General features: G+C 39.9%; 1 protein-coding gene across 1 annotated transcript in view; it reads left to right on the forward strand.

The window, feature by feature from the left end:
• SIM1 (SIM bHLH transcription factor 1) overlaps positions 1–16,454 on the forward strand; it is a 63,018-nt gene extending 46,564 nt beyond the window's left edge. Inside the window, exons 10-11 of the mRNA XM_021693503.1 lie at positions 13,253–13,655; positions 15,724–16,454. Of these exons, the coding sequence (XP_021549178.1) occupies positions 13,253–13,655; positions 15,724–16,454 (1,134 nt within the window). The remainder of the gene's footprint in view (positions 1–13,252; positions 13,656–15,723) is intronic.
• The last annotated feature ends 3,229 nt before the right edge of the window (positions 16,455–19,683 follow it).

The following is a 19,683-nucleotide window of genomic DNA, read 5'->3' on the forward strand; positions in this document are numbered from 1 at the left end:
CCGGCCTAGAGACCTCACATGTCATGGGGAGTTATCAGCAAGTGCAAATTTATCCCTATTACCAGACAAAGACAGTAGGAATAAGGTAGAAGAAGGGCCAAGGGCCAAGAAACATGAAGCAACATGGCCCTCACAAGGCCCTTTGTGTTCAGAGGATCAAAACCCAAAGGTGATGGGCATTAAGGAGGGCACTTGATGGAATGAGCACTGGGTGTTATATGCAACTGATGAATCAAGGTTTGCAAGGTTTGCAGTGGGACTGTGGAATGACAGTCAATAAAGCCCTTTAGTTTGTGGGTGCTCCCTCAAGGACCAGACTCCATGCTTGCTCTGGCAGCTGTGCTTTTTTAGCTTCCCACCCACTTACCCTTCTCCCATTGCCTGTGTCCTAGAAGTTCTCTCACTCTGGAGGATTGCAATGGTATCTTAATTTTGCCCCCACTCTGGGACATTTTCCTCCACAGTTTGCCCTATTTCCCAGATGGACCTTAAAAGACCACCAACCATGTCAGTGCGTGGAGAACTGCCATGGCCCTCGCTGTTACTCGAGGTCATCTATAACTGGGTCCTTAATTGCCTGAACCCCGTGATGCAGCCAGATCAGTCTGCTCACTATTTGCTGAATCCCCTGTCCTTCCCTGCCTCCATGCTTGTGCTTGTGCATTGATTTCTGCCTGCATTGCTTCTACTTTTAAAAATTCTGCCTATCTTCCAAGGCCTAGATTGAATGCTACATTTTTCATGAAATATAACTGGATTATATTTCCCCTTGGTTCTCTACTTAGAATAATCTACCTTCTACTGCCTTCTAGTTATGTTGTGTCTCCTCTCTTGGATTATAATCTCTTTGAAAGTAGTAACCGTGTCTATTTCATATCCAACCCAACTCCACCCCAGCATCTAGTATGGTGTCTTCCACATATTTACTCACTAAATGTAAGGGAATGAATGAATGAATGAATGAATGAATGAATGATTACATTAAAGTGTGAGAATACTTTGTTGGTTGCCTTTAGAGATATAAAAACTCCAGGGAGGGAAAACATTCTGCTACTAAGGAATTTATATAACCTATGTAAAGAGGCAAAAAGTACACACCAAAAACAGCCTGGGAATGGTTTCACAGGTGCAAAATCCTGCAGCACAAATCAAACACCTAGGTGCTGAGGAGGAATTAGATGTGGTAGCATAAATTAGATGTGTTGTAAGAGTATAACTTTGAATAAGCATTCTCTGTCTCTTACTCTAGGGGCAGAGAACCATCCACATCTCAAGTGGGCTTTCTATTCTCCATGTCCCCACTGCATCTTGAATGCAACAATGGAGATGTGACAGCTGATATTTGTGCACACGCACGTGTGTGTATATGTGTGTGTGTGTGTGTGTGTGTGTTTTGATTACAAAATAATTGCATTGACATTTGAGTGTCTGTGCATGAAATGCCATTTTGGCATGTCTTCCATCTCAGAGACCTGTCTTTGTTTATAGATTCAACCCTAGTTCTAGGGCTCAGTCCCATGATCAGTAGATACTTTCTAGATCACTCCTTTATTCTTTTAATAATCTATATGCACTTTTTGTATTATACCTTTAGTAATATTATGCTCTATGTGGGATAGATTTCTTCTATAAGAAAGGGAAAATTCTCTTAAAACACTTTTTTTGTTTGCTGGTTTGGTTTGGTTTTTGATCCTCTGAACACAAAGGGCCTTGTGAGGGTCATGTTGCTTCATGTTTCTTGGCCCTTGGCCCTTCTTCTACCTTATTCCTACTGTCTTTGTCTGGTTCCAGGCTCTCTGGAGTAGGACATCACATTTAGACTACCTCCTGTGCCTCCTTACTATTCTTTCAGTCTCTGATCATTCCTGCCAGAGCAAATCATTTTTGGCATATACCCACCTCATTACCCTCTGCCCCTGGCCCTACATAAAAACCTACAAGTGGTGCCTGGTGGCTCAGTCGGTTAAGCATCTGCCTTCGGCTCAGGTCATGATCCCCGGGTCCTGGGATCAAGCCCCACGTCAAGCTCCCTGCTCAGGGAGCACCTTCCTACCACTCCCCTCCCCACCACTCGTGCTCTCTCTCTCTCTCTCAAATAAATAAAAAAACCTACAGAGGGTCCTTGTTGGTTATAGTATGAGGTCCAGCCTCTAAATGTGGCCCAGGCCACATCTCCGCCTCTGCCTGCCTTACCTGCATGGGCTCCAGCTTCCCCTACATCAACTCTCCACTCTAGCTGGAGTCCACTGTATGGACACCTTGCCTGTGGGGTCTCTCAAATCCCAGCTACCCACAAAAGCCCAGCTGCAGACTGCCTCTCATCCCCATAGATTCCTGATTATAAGGCATAATTCATGTTACACACATCTGTGCCAAAACATAGGATGGTGTGAATCTGGGGGAGAGTTAGTGTCAAAAATCAAGCGGAAAGCCTCTGCTTTTGGCTTAGTGGAAGTGATAGCAATTCTGGAATTAGCAATTCTGCTCCCCAGCTGAACAGAAAGAGGGGAATGGCTGAATCTCCCATCAAAATGTATCCAGGGGAATTTATTTTAACAAAAAATTTGTTTAGGGGCGCCTGGGTGGCTCAGTCGTTAAGTGTCTGCCTTCGGCTCAGGTCATGATCCCGGGGTCCTGGGATCGAGCCCCGCATCGGGCTCCCTGCTCTGCGGGAAGCTTGCTTCTCCCTCTCCCACTCCCCTTGCTTGTGTTCCCTCTCTCACTGTGTCTCTCTCTGTCAAATAAATAAATAAAATCATAAAAAAACCACACAAAAACCTCTTTAAAAAATTTGTTTAAATAAAAATTATTAAAACTAAATATGAAATTAAAGACAGCAGTGCCTTATTTGACAGTTCGTGGTGGGATTTGACCCACTCATAATGGGAACCTTCTAGAGTTAAGAAAGTTAGATTTGGATATCTTTAAGAAATCTAGATTTAACTCTTCCTTCTTTCATAACTTTTAGAAAACTCCTGTTGCATATTATACTGCATCGAATTGCTATGATTTTCTGGAAAAGTCAAGGTTCTGATTTATATTGTTTAATAGTTTGTGCTATTTTATTTTTCCTCATTATTTTACTGTGTTTGACTTAGCAGAAGAAAAGATAGAACCATTTTTCCTTTTACAGATACCACTTTGAAACTGATTAACTTGGTAGAGGGCCTTTGAGCTCCAATTTCTTTTCACAAAATTACAAAGCTGATAGATCTTCTCTTTTACCAGGCAGAAAGCAGGTAATACAACTTCCAGTCTGTTGGCCCAGTTCTAGGACACTGCCAAGAGTAGCGTGGGCAGCCAGTCCTTTGTCCAGACCCAGAACAAACCAGTAGAAGACCCAAAACCACTGCACTAAGGGGCTGGAGCAGGTGACACCACCTGTACCCATCTAATTCATGCCCATCTAACCTGCCACTTCTATGTGAAAAGTCAGAGGGTGAGTTAGAGCATTGATGAAAGAATGGAAGTGGTTCTGGCTCATGCCCGAAGCCCATCATGGAAGAACATCACCATTAAAACTAATGTTACTGGTCCTAGAAATCCAGGATTTACCCCATGGAATAGAGCTATTTCTGTATTGTCTATGCAAGTTGGGATATTCTTGATCATTTACAGCTGCATATGCCATGACATAAGGGGCTTAATTAAATGCTTCTTCTATGTTCATTACCTGTTTTAAAATCTTTGGTGCGATGAAAATGCCTGCAAGCCTTTAGGACTTTACCTTTGGATTTACAAAAGGATGTGAATTGTGGATTTCATGGTTTGGGAACAGCTCTCTCCATATGGAACGCTATAAGAGATTCCTTACAGAATTACATTGGAGGAAACCTATCCTCGGGTCCGGAGTGCAGATTCCCTTCCAGCTGCATATCACCCTGACAGTTAATGAGATGTCAACTGTGGTTACTTTTCTGTGAGAAAAAAATGAGTGAACCAGATCCCAGGAGCATTTCTTTAACTGGGGGTGGGGGGGGGGGGGGGGTGGATTAAGAGAAGGCCTATGATGTTTCGAACCATACTTGAGGCACATTAAAAAACTTCCCATGTTTCTACTTCATGAAATGTATCGGGGAACTTACAGGTATGAAAGATTTCTCACCAGAATATTCTTTGAGCTAAAAATAACTAAAATGTGGATTAAAGCTAAAAGCAATGTCACAATAAATAATAGTTGTAAGTGGAGCAAATCATAAAAATAATGGGAGAAAATCTTGTGAACACATTTTTAAACAGTGATTACGAGAAGCTGACAATTAATACCATTTTCTAAGTGAAAGAAGAAATGGCCAAAATATTTAAAATTGCAAATAGTAGAATTTTGAGTCTGTATTTGCTTTCTAATTGTTTGTGGTATAAATGGAAATATTTATTGCTCAGTTCTTTTGGTAAAACCATCCTTGACTCTGGGATGTGACTCAATTGATTTTTTTTTTCTTTTAAAGTGCATTCTCTAATTTTTCTTGAGGAAGTTTTTTTTTTTTTTTAACTTAACTCTTTAAGACTGACATGTAATTAAACTGGATTTCATAGAAAAACTCTTGAGGATTCTTTTCCAGTGCTAAATATTTTGCTACTTGTGTATAAATTATACTTAGCCTCTCTTAATGTGTAGCCTGTACAGAATTACTCTTGCTGTTGATTAATAAGACAATAAGTTAGAAATAAGTGGTGCAAGAAATCTCTACCTGCTACTAGCAGGAATTCAGGAATGTAGAAAGTAATGTCTACTTGATATCCTCTTTGCCGTTTCAGTTAGCTATGACTTCTAGGTAGTACAATTTTTTAAGTTAGAAATGGACTCTTATTTCACTGCTGTTCTCTTACATTATCACAGGCACGTGTTTTCACTCAGCTTCTCAGATTAGCACAAAATAACCTGCATAATTGTTTTTTAAAAATGCATTCGATTTTGATGTTAGTTTTTCTCTTCCCCTTCTGTTTATCCTTGAGAAAACCCCCGGCAATCTCCAATTTGTGTAAGCCAAAGTCATACTGTATAGTAAACACAACCCCTGTCTGAGGGAAGCAGCCCCAGCAGTGGGGGTTATTTTAATGGACATGCTGTATTACTTTAATCTAACCCTTTTACCATCTGTTCTTCCCAGAACAGTGAATGAAAAAAAAAGAACATATTTCATGTTTCAGGGTTACATTAGTAAAAAGTAAGATAAAAGTGATTTAAAAGCATGCATATGTTCTTAGTACAATGTAGTCTGCATCTGTGATGTTTTTTCTCATGGTTCAGACACAAATCAAGAGGAAAGCTGCTCATGCCTGATAGAGTGAAAGTTTTTCATGGAAAACAGGACTTTACCATAAGAGGGTCTCTCTCTATATTTTACAGTTAAAAATGATAAAAACCTCAATGAGCTGCCAGAATAAAAATAGATAACTGTAACATCTATTGTTGGAACATCTGGCATTTTTCCTGAGTTGGAAAAAAGCAGCAGTTATTGCTGCTACATCCAGATGAATGCGGAGCACCTGTCTGGAACATACTGTGGAGGCAGGAATGAACCTCCTGACTGTTACTGAAGGAAGACTATCTGTGGGTGTAATTGTGGTGGAAGAACTTTCCTGGGATGGGAGAATACCACCCAAAGGTGTGTGGAGATAGTTTACTGTAGCGTAGGTCTTAGAGAAAGCATCCTTAGTGAAAACACGCTTGGGGACCTGGCATCCATTACTGCTTAGAGAGTAGGACACTGTTGTCCTTGGTATCTAAATACACACATCTAGATGAGTCTGGGGAACCGGAAGGAGCAAGGGCTCTGGAATTGAATCTCTCCTCTTAAACTCCAGTCATGTGACCTTGGGCAAATTTTTTGTTTGTTTTTTGAGCTTCATTTGCTGCATCTGTAAAGGGATTAATAATACTTTTAAGATGTTAGCATTTAATAAGATAATGTCTGTGGGATCTCAGCATAGTGACTAGCGCATACAAGTATTTGGTAATGGTAGCTATTGTTATGGGTATTAGTTAGCATATGCCAATCATATAGTCAATTGCCTCTTAATCAGTCATAAACTCCTGTTTACCTTCCCAAGCAACTACAGTGTTTAGAGAGAGAGAGAGAAATGGCTCCCTTCTTTGAACTCCTAAACTATATTGGTTTCCTCTCTATTCAGGCCAATGCCATTTTCTTACTTGTATTAAAGTTACGTTCTGTGCACTGTTTATGTTCTGTTCACTAGTGTGAAGGTGGAGCTGCATTTCTCATTTCACCAGGCATACTGCTCTGCAAATAGTAGGCACTCAATAAATATTAGACTGAATCACAGGATGAATTATTGCAAAAAGTTCCCATTGGATGCATATTAAGCCCCAGCTGATGGTTTAAACCTGTAACAAGATGAGATATCGGTCTCTTCTGGAAGGGATGATTCTTTCGTGAACTGAATCCCAAAGGGGAGCTGGGATACGTGGATGTCATTGACATCCATTTCTGGCAGTCATCCAAGCTCTTTGCCTGCCAGCTTTAGCCCAGCTTTGGTGGGTGGCATTTGGTTTCATATTTCGTGAGAACAAGGGCATCTTTCATCTGACCTACTTTTTAATTTGCCAACATGAATGCCTTTTTTGAAAATTAAATTTTATTTTTTTTATTATTTATTTATTTATTTTTTAAAGATTTTATTTATTTATTTGACAGAGAGAGAGAGCACAAGCCGGGGGAGCAGCAGGCAGAGGGAGAAGGAGAAGCAGACTCTCCGCTGAGCAGGGAGCCCGATGTGCGGCTCGATCCCAGGACCCTGGGATCATGACCTGAGCCGAAGGCAGATGCTTAACGACTGAGCCACCCAGGCGCCCCTGTGGTCTTTTTTTTTAAGTTGACTTTACTTATTTTATACTGAGAGTGGTTTCTTAGTCTCCTTGCATCTTATCTAGGTTTTTTTTTTTTTTTGTACATAAGTGGTATTGATGTGTTCTTTGATGCATAGACAGAAAGACATAAAAAAAGAATGGTTTTAAGCAAGAGAGTGGCATGATTAGATAATAGTGCCAGAAAGATCTGCGAGGTGGCTAGGTTCTGGGAATACCCAGTGTTAGGGCAGTTTGGGGGTTCCTGGGATTCATTTGGTTTTCCTCTGACAGAAAGTAGAGTGGTGGTTTCCAGGGGCTAGAGGGAGGGGAGAATGAGGAGTTATTGTTTGATGGGTATAGAGTTTCAGTTTTGCAGGACACAGTGTTCTGGAGGTGGATGGTGCTGATGGTTGCACAGGAATGTGAATGTGCTGTCACTGAAACGTACACTTAAAAATGGGTAAGATTGAAAATTTTATGTGCATTTTACCACAGTTAAAAATAACTTAAAAAAAAAAAAGAGCACAATAACAAAGAGACCAGACGGGCACCTGGGTGGCTCAGTCTGTTAAGCATCCAACTCTTGGTTTTGGCGCAGGTCACGATCTCAGGGTCGTGGGATCAAGCCCTGAGCTCAGCTCTGAGTCTGCCTGAGATTCTCTCTCCCTCTCCCTCTGCCTTTCCTGCTCATGCTTTCTCTCTCTCAAATAAATAAATAAATCTTAGAAAAAAAGAGGACCAGGAAGTGGAAAAAAAGATACTGTTCTAGACATTCATGTGTAGGTTTTTGTATGAATATACTTTTCCTTTATCTGGAAAAATGTCCAGGATTGCATATGGTAGTTGTATGTTTAGTTTTTTTTTAGAAGCTGCCAGACTGTTTTCCAAGGCAGCTGCACCATTTAACATTCCCACCAGCAATGTATGGATGATCCAGTTTTCCTGCATCTTTGTCAGCACTTGTTGTTGTCACTATTTTTAATTTTAGCCAGTCTAATAGGTATATGGTGATATTTCATTGCGGTTTTAATTTGCATCTCCCTAATTGCTAATGATGTTGAACATCTTTTCATGTGATTGTCATCCGTATATCTATTTGGTGAAATGTCTCTTCATGCCTTTTGCCCCTTTTTTTTATTGAGTTTCGAGAGTTCTTTATATATTCTAGATTCTAGTCCTTTTGTTGGATATGTGGTTTTGAAATGTTTTCTCCTGGTCTATAGCTTGTCTTTTCATCCTCTTAACAGAATCTTTAACAAAGCAAAAGTTTTCAATTTTGATCAAGTCCAATTTATCAAAAAATGTTTAATGCATTGTGTTTTGGTATCAAGTCTAAAAAATCTTTACCTAGTCCCAGATTTTAAAGATTTTCTTTTTTTATTTTCTAAAAGTTTCACAATTTTATATTTATATTTTTAATTTAAGTCTTTTATATATTTATATTTTATATTTAAGTCTGTGATCCATTTGAGTTAATTTTTATATAAGGTATGAGACCTGGGTTGAGGTTCATTTTATTTTTGCCTGTAGATGTCCAATTATTTCAGCAACCTTTTTTTTTTTAAGATTTTATTTATTTATTTGACAGAGAGAGGCACAGCGAGAGAGGGAACATAAGCAGGGGGAGTGGGAGAGGGAGAAGCAGGCTTCCTGCCGAGCAGGGAGCCCAATGTGGGCCTCGATCCCAGGACCCTGGGATCATGAGCTGAGCCGAAGGCAGACGCTTAACGACTGAGCCACCCAGGCGCCCCTATTTCAGCAACCATTTATTGAGAAGTCCGTCTTTCCTTTCTTGAATCGTTTTTGCGCCTTTGTAAAAAATCAGTTGGGCATATTTGTATGGGTTCCTTTATGGGTTCTGTATTCTGTTTTGTTGATCTATACATATACTTCTCCATCAATACCACACAGTTATGATGGTAAGTCTTGAAGTTGGGTAGACAGATTCTCTCTCACTATATTCTTTTTTTTCAAATTGTTCTAAAAATTCTAGTTCCTTTACCTTCTACATAAACACTATACATATATTGAAACTTTTCTATCTTCTTTCAACCACTTTGACCTTTTAATTTTTTCTATCCAATTTTTTTTAAAAGATTTTATTTATTTATTTGACAGAGAGAGACACAGTGAGAGAGGGAACACAAGCAAGGGGAGTGGGAGAGGGAGAAGCAGGCTTCCCGCTGAGCAGGGAGCCCCATGCGGGCCTCGATCCTAGGACCCTGAGATCATGACCCGAGCCTAAGGCAGATGCTTAATGACTGAGCCACCCAGGCACCCCTCTCCATCCAATTTTTGTATCCTTACATGTTTTCCAGCTTATCTTCAATTTCCCTCATTAAATGTTCATTCAAATCTGTACCCTTTTCACAACTTGTAACTTATTCTTCACTTATTCAATTTCTGTGAGTTTGGTCAGTTTTCACTGCATTTTTTCCTGTTTTGTTGTTGTTGGGTGGGGTTTTTGGGTCCATTTCTTAGTTTTAAAACTTCTGGTTCTGAGTGTGTGCACCCAGATATGTTGTCTGTGCTTGTTGAAGGTACTTATTTTAGGTTGGTGTGTTGTCTTACAACTTTCCTTTGTGAAGTAGTTGCTTATTTGATGAGAATTTTTATCAGCTGAGATGATCGTATTTCCATTTCATTTTTTTTTTTCCTACAGGAGTTTTATAGCGAGTTTAATTTTTTCCCCTATTCCTTAGCATTTCATGGGTTGGGTTACTATTTAAAGAGCACCCTATCTTGTCAATTTTGTGAAATACGGTTGTGTAAATGGATGACAATGGTGGTAGAGAGGGGGTAGAGAGGAAAGAAGGGGTTCACCTGTCTTGTTTTTCTTTCCTGTCTTTTGGATCCTTAATTTCCCCCTTTTCCTTCTTTCCTTTCATGCTCTCTCTTCTATGGACACAACCCATTCTCGATTTACATTTTTCTCTTATGAAAATGACTCTTGTCCCAGGCTGCTACCTTAGATTTTGCTTGATTTTAAGCCTTTTCCTTGTGGCCAGTGTCGTGAACTACCAGACACTGACTTCTGTTCTTATTTTGGCACTTACTTGTAGTGTATTTTTTTCTTTCTGTGGACAATTTTGTCTGTTTTGCCTTTGTCCTAAACTTTTCTCTCTCTCTCTCTCTCCTCTCTGTCTCTTGTCTCTCTCTTGGAGTCTCTTATACCTGCTCTTACCCTACTCTCTGGACCCACAGGTTCATAGTGTTTGCTGTTTGACTTTTTATTTTTATTTTTCATAAATTGAAATTTAGCATACTCTCTACCTCCCAGTAATGCCGATAGCATGGGTCATGGGTGATTCCATTTGTGCTCTTTGTTCTAGGGTTAGGATTTGTGAAGAGGTACAGATTCAAATGGCTGCCATTATCCTGCCAGAAGCCTCTAGAATATAATAATTTATTGACCAAAAGACATCATGTAGTCCCTATAAAACTTGTGCTGTAAGGGGACACTTGGGGAAAAATTTACATAATAGTAAAATAAAACTTACATAACAACTTTCTTTTTATAACCATGACAATGAACATTCTTGGACTTGGATTATAGTTCTAAATAATTTATCTCCTTCAAATCAATGAAATATAAAGGCAGGCATAGGAATCCTATGTTTCAACACTAGAAATGATACCAAATAATGATTCTATCGTATAGAATTTTAAAGCTGAAAGAAAAGTTAGAGAGCATCTAATCTAATCCAATGTATCATTCTATAGGTGAGGCTAAGAAAGGTAAAGTAATTTGCCCAAGGTTACCCTGAGAGTTACTAGAAGGGGTGGACCTGGAACCAGGTTCTCTTGCCTTCCTGTCCCTATTTCCTCTTCTGTTAAATGGCCCCCATTCTGGTTTGGCCTTTGGTAGGTTAAGTACCATCATGACCCTTTTCCTGTTGGTACAAAAGAAATTAAATCACTTGCCCAAGATTGTTTATGTAGTAAGCAGCAAAGGTAGGTGTGAGGAAGACCAGGAGCCTTCTTATGCAGCAGTCACTGATTGTATGGCACGGTCTGCATGTATCAGCTGCCCGCCTTCCCTTCTGCTCTCTCTCTTGCCTCTAAGACTTGATGAACACCTGAAATTTTTCAGATCAATGTATGGATCTATAGGGTTCTCAACAGAGTTTACATCCAGTGCAATTCATTTTAAAGAGGTGAATGTGGCTCAGAGGATTGATGGTACACACAGGTGCAAGTTTACAGGTCTTGAAAAACAAAGGTTTGCATCTAGGCTTTTCCTCTGTACCAATCTTCTTGGTCTAACTCAACCACCCAACTTCCGCCTGCTTTAAGGGCAGTGTGCTTGCTGTTATAGTTTCCTGACTATTGACAAGAGGCTTATCCATCAAATTCTTCTTTGGGTGCTCTTGAAACGTGTACCTCATGTCTGCCAGGGTTGCCTTATGTTGAATTTTCTTTGTGAGCCAAGGACAGAATGTTCTTCTCTGCTGCGCCAATAGCACTTTCCCATACACACTCAGGGAAAGCTTTTTCACTCTCAACAGGCTCAAAAGTCTTGACTGGAGTACTTCAGAAATAGGCCTGGTTTATACTTTTATCAAAACAAGCAGAGCCTGGGCAATTCCTGGCTTGGAAGAGCACTGATGATCTGAAATTCTCCTAGGCAGGTGCACAAATGGTGTTACCAAAGGGCAAGTGTATAGCACTCTGATCCCCCCTCGATAAGGAAGGGGGTGCCAACGTTCACTTGGTGAAAGTGAAGGTGGTGTCTTATAAAATGAGAGGCTGGTGTTCATGGGGAGAAAAGGCCGATGGCATGTGGAGGTGTGATGTGGGGAAATGGCACTCGGGATACGTTATGGTGCTCATCTTACAGTTCTGCAGGGAGAGAATTTGCATTTACTATTTTTTTTTTTTTGGTGGAATATACTGATAGTCCATATGTACATTTGGAAAATAATTAAAGTAATAATGAGATATGGTAACAGAAAGATCTCGAGCTTGGAATTTGTGTAGAACTCCTTCCTGAACATGCTATGTTATTGGCATACTTTGGAGTTCCCCCAGAGGAACCTCTGCACCTCATCTCTCTGGCTCTAAGAGCCCCTAGATAGAGCTGCCTGAATTTCTCCTGGGCCCCCCACAGCACCACCAGCACCATCCCTCTTTCTTCTGGGATAAGAAAGAAAATGTAATGGACTCATATTTTGGTTCCAGAGACTGTATTTTGGTCCCTGCCGCTTTTCTGGAAATGTCTCTAACACTGGATCCTTTTTTTCTCTCTCCGCTCTTCCTTGACAGTGTTTTCTCTTGAGTGTAAAATCAAGGTTGGAGTGCAGGCTTTGAGCCAGATAGACTGCGGGGTAGCCATACCATCTTATTAAAACTCTCAGTGATGCAGTTTCCCCATCTGTAAAATGGAGATATATTACAGTCCAGGGGGTTGTGAGGATTCAGTGATATGATATATGTACCATGGTTAGCAACTGCCAGACACACTGTAAGTTCTCAATAAATGGCATCTGTGATTATCATAGCAGGTAATCTCTGTATGGTACCTAGACTTGTGTTTAGCCTTAGTTAGCTAACCAAAAACTGGTAGAAATTATATTACTAATTTGAGTGGCTCGTGAGGAACTTCAAACTGAGCATACCTCCTAGGGAGGTCTGCTAAACCTTTTGCGTTTTCTTTCAACACCAGATCAAAAAACTCTGGCAACAGGTGAGCAGCATGATTCCAGCAAGGCACATTGTTGCCTGCAGCTGTTTTGTCCTATGAGCCTGTGCATACTTGAAGTTTTACTTTGGGAAGCAAGAAACGCCTCCTAGTGAATAGGTTCAGCCTATATGGGCAAGTCTTTTTAACCATTGTATTGCCATTGAATTAGTTAAGCCTTTATTAACATGGCCCTCAGAGAGTTACCAGTCTAGTATAAAGAGTGAAGATGTAGCACTTTGGGCCTTAAACCTTATTTTTGTCTTGTTTTTAAATTAAGAAAAAAATCTGAACAGCAAATTGGAATAAAATATAGAGCTTTCTTGGACTCTCCTTTTGGCAATACCCTGTGGGTAGTGATGGAGGACTTGGGTTTGAATCTTGTCTCTGCTGCCTGCTCACCTGTGGCCTTGAGCAGATAATTTTCTCTCTTGGGCCTTAGTTTCTCTCTTCATGCAATGGGTTACTAATCTCTTCATTAAAGGGTTGATAGAGGAACTACGTGAAGTCACTCACGTGAAGCGCTTCTGCAGCCTGCTATTTAGTTCTTCCATCTCTGGTATCATGTTTACCTCCTTTCAGCAGCCAAAAGGATTTTCTTTTGAGGCACCATGACTGATTAAGTGGTTCCAAGTCAGGGGTGCCCAGCGTGGTGCTAGAGTTTATAGAGCTTATTTGGTGCCTTAAAGCTCACGTGACCGTCGTGGTGCTTTTTTGTTTGTTTGTTGTTAAATGTACTTTTCTCACTCTCTTGGTTTCAGTATTCGGGATTCCACACGGAAAGATCTGAATCTGATCACGACAGCCAGTGGGGTGGAAGTCCCCTGACCGACACAGCCTCTCCGCAGCTCCTGGACCCCGCGGAGAGACCCGGCTCTCAGCATGACGCGTCGTGCGCCTATAGACAGTTCTCTGACCGCAGCTCTCTGTGCTACGGCTTTGCGCTGGACCATTCCAGGCTGGTGGAGGAGAGGCACTTCCACACCCAGGCCTGCGAGGGCGGCCGGTGTGAGGCAGGCAGGTACTTCCTTGGAACGCCGCAGGCCGGGAGGGAGCCCTGGTGGGGCTCTCGCGCAGCCTTGCCCCTGACCAAGTCTTCCCCAGAAAGCAGAGAAGCCTATGAAAACAGCATGCCTCACATCGCTTCCGTCCACAGGATCCACGGTAAGGGCAGTTGAAATGAGTCCTGAGCTGGCAGCATTGGGCCCCTGGGCAGGTCTCTAAGATTCTAGGTTTGACACTGGAGGGACCAAGCCAGTGGTTTTCTCCTTTGAATTGACAAATCAGGAACTCACACCAGTGGGATTTTACAAACCACATCCACTCTTTTTAAGTGTATTAATTTTGCTCATGCTTGCCACATGCATTTATTTTTGACATGTGAGTAAAAATGATTCCCATTGTAAACATCATAAAAAGTATAGAAATTAAGTCAAAGTCAATTGTTGAGTAAGTCTATTGAACTTGTAATATGTATGCATTTAAATTTCTTGTGCATGATTTTCTTCTGTATTCTGATGGTTCAAAAGTGGACCTCTGTAGTTTTGGGGCTCATTTAGTAATGCTTCTCAATGAGGGCCCCACTGACCTGTTGGGGAGTCCAGGCTTTGTTTTATGGTCTATCACTCACTTCATAGGTGGTTTAACCCTCCTGGTCCTCTGGGCATTAAATACTGGTAACCACCCCCTTCCCCCATTATTATGACAACCCACAATGTCTTCTGTGGGTGAAAGATGGAGTGATATATAGAACCCATGGAAATTTTCACCTTGGGATTATTATATAGTTCTATGACCACATAGAAACTGGCACTGTGGTTGAAGACTTTAGTCCAGTAGTGCTCTTATTTGTTCATTTCAAAGTAAACTGGTGAAGGAGAGCCCGTTCTGTCCATTCCAGGCTTGGGTCCGGGCAGGTCTCTGACACCCTCCCTGTTTCATTAAAAGTCAGTGACATTAAGATTGATCGAACAGGGTGATATTACTCTTCTTGCTGGATCTTTAGGGTGGGAAATGGGCTAGACAATGTTGTACTCATCCATGGTCTCTGTCAGATACAACCCAGGCACTGACGGCCTTCCACGAAGGATTTTAATTTGTTTCTGTTTTTGCTTTTTATTTTTCTACTTTTGCTTTGAGTGTCTTCAGTATGGTAGACTGGTAATGGAAACCCAGGGCAAAGGGCAATTGCTTGCCAAAGAATGGAGTGAAGCGAAAATCCTGGCTTAACCTACACAGTCTGGAAGAAAATATTAGAAATAAAATAAGAAGAAAGAGAAAAAGGAAAGCAATGAATAGTGTGATCCAAGGCTTCTCTTCTGCATTAAGCAGTTTACAGCTTTCATATGTCCCTTCCTGCTTTTCCTTTCCCTTTTTATATTGACTTCACACTGCTTTAAGAATAATATAGCTTATGGAATATTTTGGATGCATTGTTCCTCTGTATTAGATCTCTCTCCTGGGTTCAGAACAGATTGTTATTAACATTTTAAGTATTTATTTATTCTTCACCTTCAGAAACTAAGATACCAGAATTACCATATGAGTATATGTAAAACTGAGATTTATATCTCTAGATTTGAGGAGACAGTATTTATATTTTTGATTGGGACAAGATATATATATCCATGCATACATATACATATATATGTATTTATGAATATATATATATTGAACCCTCAAATAGTTTTAAAACTAACACTAGAGCATTATTGTAATTCTACTTATGATACACTTAATAATTTTAACATTTTAGATAATTTATTTGGAATTGGGAAATAGTCCAGTCTCCATCATTGTCTTCCTCAAACCCAATGGAAGGCATTTTCAAAGCATCAGTTTAATGTAACATTTCTCTAGAAAGTATCATAAACCAAATGCTATGCATTTTTCTTTTATTATTATTTACAGTCAGACAGGTCCAACTATATGCATACACGGAGAAGTATAAACACTCTACCATTTTGTTAACTGGCATCCAGGACCTACGGGCAAGGTTTACCTTCTAAAAAACTTGTGATAAACTTCATCTGCACTTAAAAACCACTGAAAACTAGGAATGCCAGTACGATACATTGACGCTTTGTCATGTGAGCCTGTGTCTGTTTCAAATATTGGTGCATACATTTAAAAATGAAAGATAAATGTTTCTTTTAATAGGAAAAAGAAACACACTTACAGTTTTGGGGATGAATTTTGAGACCACTTATTTTTTACTTTTTCTAATTTCTAGGGCGAGGTCATTGGGATGAAGATAGTGTGGTCAGTTCTCCAGACCCCGGGTCTGCCAGCGAATCAGGTGACCGATACCGCACTGAGCAGTATCAAAGTAGCCCACACGAGCCTAGCAAAATTGAAACTCTGATAAGAGCCACCCAGCAAATGATTAAAGAAGAAGAGAACAGATTGCAGCTAAGGAAAGCCCCCCCAGACCAACTGGCTTCCATTAATGGAGCTGGGAAAAAACACTCCCTCTGTTTTGCAAACTACCAACAGCCCCCGCCAACAGGGGATGTCTGCCACAGCTCGGCTCTTGCCAACACTTCACCATGTGACCACATCCAGCAGAGAGAGGGAAAGATGCTGAGCCCCCACGAAAATGACTATGACAACAGTCCCACTGCACTGTCTCGAATAAGTAGTCCCAATTCGGATCGCATTTCAAAATCCAGTTTGATCCTAGCTAAAGACTATCTACATTCCGATATGTCTCCACATCAGACAGCGGGAGACCATCCTGCCGTCTCTCCAAACTGCTTTGGTTCTCACCGGCAGTATTTTGATAAGCATGCTTACACATTAACTGGATATGCCCTGGAGCACTTATATGACAGTGAAACCATTAGAAACTATTCCTTGGGCTGTAATGGCTCACACTTTGATGTAACTTCCCATCTAAGGATGCAGCCAGACCCGGCACAAGGACACAAGGGAACATCTGTTATAATAACCAATGGAAGCTGATGTTTTTCTAAAATATTTTGTTCTTTAAGGATCTCTGAAACATATTTATAGTTTAATGCCCCATTACCAGCATTTACTATGCCACAGATGGTTAGAGAGGATAATTTAAGTTACTGGATATTTGACATGTGTTCCTGCAAAATCAAAGAGCACTAGCATTCAGGGTTACACACAGACAATGGAGTTAAAATGAATGCATAAATTGCCCATCTAATTATATGGAACCAGAATAGATAAATTTTGAATTGAAAAGTACTCTTGTAGATTAAGTGAGCATATATACCACATGAAAGGACTCGTAGAAGACAGTATTGCATTGTGATGTAAACCTCATACACACAGACCACTTATCCACAAACTGCTATGTACACTTTACATGCAGAAATGTCAACTATATACCTTAAATACAACCCACAAATGGGTAAGTTTTCTTAACCCTAGCACATTAAGCTTATTAAAGAAATTTCCATTCCTAAAATAACTAAGAAAGAGAGAGATACATCTTGTAAACTGGTTTCTTCGTTGTGATTTCAACCAGTCAGCTCATTTGGTTCAGGCATAAATTAGGGAAATGGTTCTGGGCATGGTACAAGAATGAGTTTCCACCTGGTATCCATTTTAAGCAATCAGGAAGTGGTGATTTTTCACTTTATTTTTGAGTTAGACAAGGAACAGGATCACACTGACATAGCAGTAAGGGTTTTCTAAGTAAAAGCACCGAGATGTTGGGACACACATCAAAAATCTGGCATGCCCAATTGGAAATAGTTTAGTAAAGATGGAAAGGCCAGAGACAGAGAGAAATGAAATGATATCTCAACACAAACAATTTAAGCCTCCGAATATGTAATCAACATATTTCGGGCTATAAAACCAACCAAATTAAAAACTCAAACCGATTCACCAAGAAAAAAGGCTGCTAAGTGCAAGAAAGAACTAAGGAAAGCCAATGGAGGGCTATATGGCAGCAGTGTAAGTGAGAACATTTCAGAGCACAGATGTGCAAATGTGGCAACATGTGGAAAGCCTCAGGAGAGAGCCTAAGATAAAAGCTCGGGCTGATGGACAAGTGGTTAAAAGGGTAAGAGTTACTTCAACTGAAGGAACACGCAAAGCGCTCGTTTTCCTTATTGTCTGTGAATGACAAAAACAACAAACTTGGTCTTAAGTTTGGGTGATAACGGTAGAAAAACCAGCAGACTAGAAAGCAAGATCTCTGGGTTCCAGTCCTGACCCCGCCTATAACTTAGTTTGGGAATATCGGTGTATCACTCACCGTGCCTGGGCCCTAGTTTCTTTGTCTGTATGGCCGTTCTGACTTGCCATGGTTCTGTGGATCATCGGTGCGACAGAACTACACTTGTTAACCAGTTAACTCTCTGCTGTCAGTTGTCAAGACCGATCATTCTGGCTTGTCTGCACTCCTGCAGAGGTCCAGGTCCTTTGTAGCTTCAGCAGGTGCATGGGCTCTTTTAGGCATGTGTAGTTACAGTCAACTTTCTGGTCCAGCCAGAATGTAGATGGTAGAAACTGATGAGGGAGTAGGAAAATGAGGACAATTTATTTCATGCACTAGTCTCTAGTAATCAAAGCAAAGTGACACAAATGATTAGAGAAGTTTCTTAGGCAGTCTTTTCTAGGTGCCCCATGCCTGCAACTCTTGCCATCTGCAAGGAAGGGAATGTTTTGGAAGAAACGGACTCATGATTTTCAAGACAGAACATGACACTGACACTCAGGGATTAGAACTCTAGTTGCATCACTTAACAGTTATTTGGCAGTTTATAGGCAGGTGACAATCTGAATGATGATAGTCTGAGAGATGAAGAGGGGGTCGTTTTTATATGACAAAAGAGATGACATGAAATTAAATAAGTATTTCTTGGGTATGACATAGCGACATTTGTGTCATAAATGGAAAAAGTGCAAGTGAGAAAGTTGGTAGTTATCATATATACTTTCAAAAAAGTTCAAAGAACAAGAAAAACTACATGTTAAACCACAGAAGCAAAAGTGTTCAGTGACTTTGAGAAAAATACTCATTAAAAACCCCTGGAATACTTAAAATAGATTTTTGATCAATTTGAAACACGAAGTCAGGTTTTAGGAATGCTAAACTTTTTGGAGAATTCTGTAGGTGGGTTAATGGTTCAAAGACACAAACATCTGAAGAACATGGTGTATTTTGGAAAGGAAATCTATACAGATGGGTTTTACTGATGGATATACATCCTACCAAAAATGTCAGGGACAGATGCTATAAAATAAATAGAATCTTCAGAATCAAGGAAAAGGAACTGATATGAAAGAAAAGAATGTCATTGAAGAGACTTCAGTGAAATCTTAAAATGGCAGATAGTTAATTGGCAAAAAATAAATTATGAACTCTACAAATAAGGGGTAATCAGAAGAAATAAAGCCCTGTAAGGTGGTATGACCAATATTTTTAAGTGAAGACAGAAGTAACTACATTACATCCTAATTAAAAATTTTGGTAGGCTGACCCAGTTTTAAATACAAACCATTTATTTAATTTACATGTCAATAATTTTATAGTGGCAGATTTATTACATTACATATAATGCCTTACAGGCCCACAGTATTATAAGCTTACATTTTTGGCAATGTGGCATGATTATTACAAAATGCCCCCAAAATAAGATGAGACAGTTTATGACAAAGTACCTTTTTAATATGCACAAAAATGTATTAAAATGTATTTATAATCTACATTATCTTGTTCTGTCCAGGAACATATTTCCTCATAATGAAGATGTCATCTGTGTCTTTTTAAAATATGGGATGTAAAATGCGCATGTTACCAATAACTTAAAGTTAAATTGGCTTTAGTTTTAATCCTTGATTTCCATAACTTTGCTAAATGTTGAGAATCATGATACTAGATTGAAATAGAGAAGTATGATTTTTATATCACATTGGGGATTCATAAAAATGTGCTATATCCAATTGCTAGTATAATATGTAGCAATTCATTAGATGATACAAAGTTCATGCTTTCTAGTAATAGTAAGAATATCTTTATTGCCCATTTACCTACCTGTCATACCTAATTTACCAATTTGGATGACCAAATAAATAAATAAATATTTCCCCAATGTTCCTTGAGAAAATTCTATTAAAACTATTGAGAATATACAGATTTGATGTATTATTTTTGGGTGCATACTATTAATGTCCTAATCACTACAGGTCGTACATTTAGGTGTCC

The sequence above is a fragment of the Neomonachus schauinslandi genome, chromosome 8 (genome assembly GCF_002201575.2).
Source record: "Neomonachus schauinslandi chromosome 8, ASM220157v2, whole genome shotgun sequence".
Lineage (NCBI taxonomy): Eukaryota > Metazoa > Chordata > Mammalia > Carnivora > Phocidae > Neomonachus > Neomonachus schauinslandi.